Raw genomic sequence first — 2,717 nt, forward strand, 5'->3', positions numbered from 1 at the left:
AAAATGGTCCAAATGCACTGTCACCGCACGGCTAATCATCTGTCGGTTCTCACTCATGTTGGAATAGGATACATTGATCCTTTTACGTCTGTCACTACACCCAACACTCGCGAGTTTGCAGCTCGTCACAGTCATCCCATCCCAGATCCTACTCGGAATACCACAGACAAGGTTTAGACTTTCCGGATCTCAAGAATGACCGCCAATCAATTCTAGCTTAAACCACAAAGACTCTGATCTCACGGAATGAAGGGTTCTGTTTTCAGGAGAGGCAACCATGTGTAGTGAACTAGGAGGCTAAGATATATACACTCAAGCTATTGCAAATAGAACAGAAGTGGTTGTCAGGCACGCGTTCATAGGTGAGAATGGTGATGAGTGTCACGGATCATCACATTGATCAGGTTAAAGTGCGAGTGAATATCTTGGAATAAGAATAAGCTTGAATTGAATAGAAAAACAATAGTACTTTGCATTAATTCATGAGGAACAGCAGAGCTCCACACCTTTTTCTATGGGTATAGAAACTCCACCGTTGAAAATACATAAGTGATAATGGTGTTCATTGGCTTCGGCCCTATAGGGGGAACCAGAATGACCAAGACAAAAATACAATAGTAAGAGGTCCTATTTATAATGAACTAGTAGCCTAGGGTTTACAAAAATGAGTAAATGATGTAGAAATCCACTTCCAGGCCCACTTGGTGTGTGCTTGGTCTGAGCATTGAAGCTTTCACATGTAGAGACTTTTCTTGGAGTTAAATGCCAGCTTTTGTGCCAGTTTGGGCATTTAACTTCAGCTTTTTTGCTAGTTCTGGCGTTTAACGCCAGAATAGGGTAGAAAGTTGGCGTTTAAACGCCAGTTTGCGTTATCAAAACTCGGGTAAAGTATAAACTATTATATATTGCTGGAAAGCCCAGGATATCTACTTTCCAACGCAATTGAGAGTGTGCCAATTGGGCTTCTGTAGCTCCAGAAAATCCACTTCGAGTACAGGGAGGTCAGAATCCAAGAGCATCTGCAGTCCTTTTTTCAGCCTCTGAATCAGATTTTTGCTCAGGTCCCTCAATTTCCACCAGAAAATACCTGAAATCACAGAAAAACACACAAAATCATAGTAAAGTCAAGAAATGTGATTTTTGAATAAAAATATAATAAAAATTAACTGAAACATACTAAAAACTACCTAAAAATAATGCCAAAAAGCGTATAAATTATCCGCTCATCACCACCACATCTGAAATATATATTAAAAAAACTATAAGGAAATAATGACAACAAAGCAACATTCTACAAATCACAAAGAAACAAGACTGCAATCATTCCAGACAAAAAAAGTATGAGCAAATAGCACAACATACCAACTAAGAAATTGGAATCCTCTTTGGTTTCCAAAAGTTCAGTGAATGGAGAGATTGTAAGAGCAGATTTTGGAATAAAATCGCAGATAGCATCCCTAACAATGGTCCTGAATTGAAAAATCAACTTAAACTGATGCCTAGTGGCCCTATAAGATCCTTGGTTTGGCACAACAGAGAAGAGCTTCATTACATATACTCGACCCTCGAAGAGAAGTTGTTTGAACCTGTAAATCATAGTCTTCTGAACAATAGCTTGTATCTTCCACCCCTTCCAATTAACATAAATTATACTAAAAATCCGATAAATGACAAATCGAATACAGAGAAAAACAAATTTAAATGAAACAAAATTTTAGACCTCGATATAAAAAAGGCAAGGAGAAACACATTTAAATACAAAAAATAAACAGCCAAAAAATTTTAATAGATTTAGACCACTATAACTCACAGATTCATCAACCAAAATCATCTCCATGGAATTTGGGAGAAGCTGACCCGTGAAAGTTGGAACAGTCCAAAGCCTAATCACCTTAACTTTGAGGTTCCGTGCTTCTTTCTCAGGATTAATCTTATTAACCATATCCATGGCAGTTGTCATATTGAAATGCAATTAAAGGGATGAAAGAGAAAACAGATTTCAGTCAATCAAACAGCAACTAAGAAACACATGCAACAGCAACATGAATGTGAGAAAAATCTGCCATGATCAATGGATTCTGCCTTTATTTATAAACATAAATCAATTGAGTAATTTGAATTTCGAAATCTATAGAACCCTTATTTTGGGAGGAAAAAAAAAAGCAAGATGGACATTTGAAAGATATTGGTGTTGAATGACCTTAGATATCAATCAAAAGATATTTGCGGGCCCCACTAAATAATCCTATATATAGGACCTAAGCTAACAACAATTAAAACACAAATAAGGTGTATAAATGGTAAGCTATATTAACCCTAAGTTATCTTCTATATAAATTGTAAGTTAATAGGAGAAGAGAGGATGAGATGAGAAGAGGATGAGAGAGAAGAGACAAATAACAAAGACAATATGAGCTAACACCTAGAGAAAAGCGAGAACTAAAAATAAAAAGAAAACCTATGCATAGATTTAGGAGTGGTAGGCTTAGATGATGACACCTTTTGGTATAGATATCATTATTTGATTAGTCTTCCTATATAATTATATTTCCAATGACAAATATATCATATTCTCAATGAAGATACACACAAGATAATTATCTATCTATGTAATGAAATACCAAAAACGAAGTGGCCATCAATAAAGTTCAAAAATTGAGCTCAAAAGAAAAAAAGATATACATTTAAAAGGGTGAAAGAAAAAATAGATTTCAGTT

At 35.6% G+C, this 2,717-nt stretch overlaps 1 protein-coding gene across 1 annotated transcript; it reads right to left on the reverse strand.

Moving 5' to 3' along the window:
• Positions 1,292-1,960, reverse strand: LOC107627163. The gene is made up of 3 exons (XM_016330018.1): positions 1,811-1,960; positions 1,363-1,630; positions 1,292-1,314 (listed from the first exon to the last, which is right to left on the reverse strand). The coding sequence occupies exons 1-3, from the start codon at positions 1,958-1,960 to the stop codon at positions 1,292-1,294; spliced, it is 441 nt and encodes a 146-aa protein (XP_016185504.1).

This window comes from Arachis ipaensis, chromosome B02, assembly GCF_000816755.2.
Source record: "Arachis ipaensis cultivar K30076 chromosome B02, Araip1.1, whole genome shotgun sequence".
NCBI lineage: Eukaryota > Viridiplantae > Streptophyta > Magnoliopsida > Fabales > Fabaceae > Arachis > Arachis ipaensis.